Consider the following 2,500-nt stretch of genomic DNA (forward strand, 5'->3'; position numbering starts at 1 on the left):
GCTTCCTTTATTGCTGCTAGATTGGCCGTAGGGCTTGCTTCTATTGGACCTAGAGTTTTTCAAGAGACTGCCGCGGGTCAAGCTGTAGAGGGTATCGCGAGACAACCTGAGGCAGAGGGAAAAATACGAGGTATGCTATTACTTAGTCAAGCTTTTATGGAAGCTTTAACAATTTATGGACTGGTTGTAGCATTAGCACTTTTATTTACAAATCCTTTTGTTTAATCTTAGCTTAGAAATATGAAAAATAAATATATTTTTCATATTTTATTGCCTTCGACTTGTCGTTTGCTTTTTCAAATTCTATCAAGATTTCCCTTCTCCAATTCTTTATTCTTTGAGAAAAGAACCTACGGGAAGGGCCAATTTATGGATGAGGAATTAGCATACTGACTCACTTTCACCCTTCTCGTTCATAGACCAAGGGAAAAATTGTTAGTGTTCTAATAACCAATAAAAGGGCTAGTTCATTAGTTCATAATTTATAACTAACTCGAATATTTTTTTATTTTTTTACTCAATTTCAGAAAAAATAAAAGAATAAATAAAAAGAGGGGTGAAGTGCTACAAAAAGAACTTTGTTCGATTTTTTAGTGTATCTATAAGAGGAGATCATATGAAAAACATAATCGATTCTTTCGTTTCTTTGGGCCATTGGCCATCTGCCGGGAGTTTCGGGTTTAATACTGATATTTTAGCAATAAATCCAATAAATCTAAGTGTAGTGCTTGGTGTATTGATTTTTTTGGAAAGAGAGTGTGTGCGGGTTGTTTATTTCAAGAATAGGCTAGAACAACCAGTTGTACCCTTTTCTGTTATAAGTAGGAAAGAGAGGTGCATGATCTCGGGAATTACTTCTGTATAAATTCAGAAATTATATGTAAGAACCATAGCATTTCGCGATTCATTGGTAAATTGATTTTGATTCTCTATTAACCAATAATGTGGAACTATTAACATGGTTAAACAAACTGTTTGAAGTCTAGACGCAGCATGGTACTCTTTCTACCACTATGTTAATATAGAGGTGGTTTCAAAATAAATATTTTATTGATATAGGATACTCATATTGAGAAAATTATTTTAACCGCTTATTGTAAATTGTAAAAATAGGGATTTTACCCCATTTATCTAATACTGAATCGACGACCTATTCTAAGTAAGAAGGGTTTTTGAATTTGAAAAAAAAAACAACTTTGCTGACAATTACATATTTTTTATTTTGTCAGAAGAGTCCTCCGAATATTTTGGTCTTACATTAGTTTCGATATCTTTTTTGAATATGAACAAAGAGGAGAAGATAGGCTCATTACATTCATAAATAAAGATATGAAAATTTAACTTAAGTAATTGAGCGTGACAGCCAAATGAATCGAATGATTCATGTTTGGTTCGGGAAGGGATTATGGAATTTTGGAAAGGAATGAAAAAATAATCTACTTTCATTAAGTGATTATTAGATAATCAAAAATAGAGGATCTTGAATACCATTCAAAATTCAGAAGAACTGTGTGGAGGGGCTATTGAACAACTCGAAAAAGCTTGTTCTCGCTTACGGAAAGTAGAAACCGAAGCCGAGCAGTTTCGAGTGAATGGATACTCCGAGATAGAACGAGAAAAATTGAATTTGATTAATTCAACTTATAAGACTTTGGAACAATTAGAAAATTATAAAAATGAAACGATTCAGTTTGAACAGCAAAGGGTTATTAATCAAGTCCGACAATGGGTTTTCCAACAAGCCTTACGAGGAGCTCTAGGAACTCTGAATAGTTGTTTGAACAACGAGTTACATTTACGTACCATTAGTGCCAATATTGGCATGTTGGGAACAATTAAAGAAATAACTGATTAGTCTTTCTACTGTAGGTATTATTTTTTTCTTTCAAAAAAGAATAAGAAAGAATCATGGTAACCATTCGAGCTGACGAAATTAGTAATATTATCCGTGAACGTATTGAACAATATAATAGATAAGTAAAGATTGTAAATACCGGTACCGTACTTCAAGTAGGCGATGACATTGCTTATATTCACGATCTTAATGAAGTGATGGCGGCTGAATTAGTAGAATTTGAAGAGGGTATAATAGGCATTACTCTGAATTTGGAATCAAATAATGTTGGTGTTGTACTAATGGGCGATGGTTTGTTGATACAAGAAAGAAGTTCTATAAAAGCAAAGGCCCGTGAGTGAGGCTTATTTGGGTCGTGTTGTAAATGCCCTAGCTAAACCTATTGATGGTAGAGGTGAAATTTCAGCTTCTGAATTTCGATTAATTGAATCTGCCGCACTGGATATTATTTCGTGCCATTCTGTATATGAGCCTCTTCAAACCGAGCTTATTGCTATTGATTCGATGATCCCTATAGGATGTGGTCAGCGAGAATTAATTATTGGGGACAGACAGACCGATAAAACAGCAGTAGCCACAGACAGCATTCTTAATCAACAAGGTCAAAATGTAATATGTGTTTATGTAGCTATTGGGCAAAAAGCG

At 34.0% G+C, this 2,500-nt stretch overlaps 1 protein-coding gene and 1 pseudogene across 1 annotated transcript; both read left to right on the forward strand.

The window, feature by feature from the left end:
• Positions 1 to 116: 116 nt before the first annotated feature.
• Positions 117 to 2,000, forward strand: LOC124891043 (ATP synthase subunit b, chloroplastic-like). The gene is given in 2 exon segments (XM_047402872.1): positions 117 to 766; positions 1,451 to 2,000. Coding segments are annotated over 2 exon segments (555 nt in total). The 5' UTR covers positions 117 to 616; the 3' UTR covers positions 1,856 to 2,000.
• The window catches only part of LOC124891044, a 1,544-nt pseudogene continuing 952 nt past the window's right edge, over positions 1,909 to 2,500 (forward strand).

The sequence above is a fragment of the Capsicum annuum genome, unplaced genomic scaffold, assembly GCF_002878395.1.
Source record: "Capsicum annuum cultivar UCD-10X-F1 unplaced genomic scaffold, UCD10Xv1.1 ctg29536, whole genome shotgun sequence".
In the NCBI taxonomy this organism is placed as follows: Eukaryota; Viridiplantae; Streptophyta; class Magnoliopsida; order Solanales; family Solanaceae; genus Capsicum; species Capsicum annuum.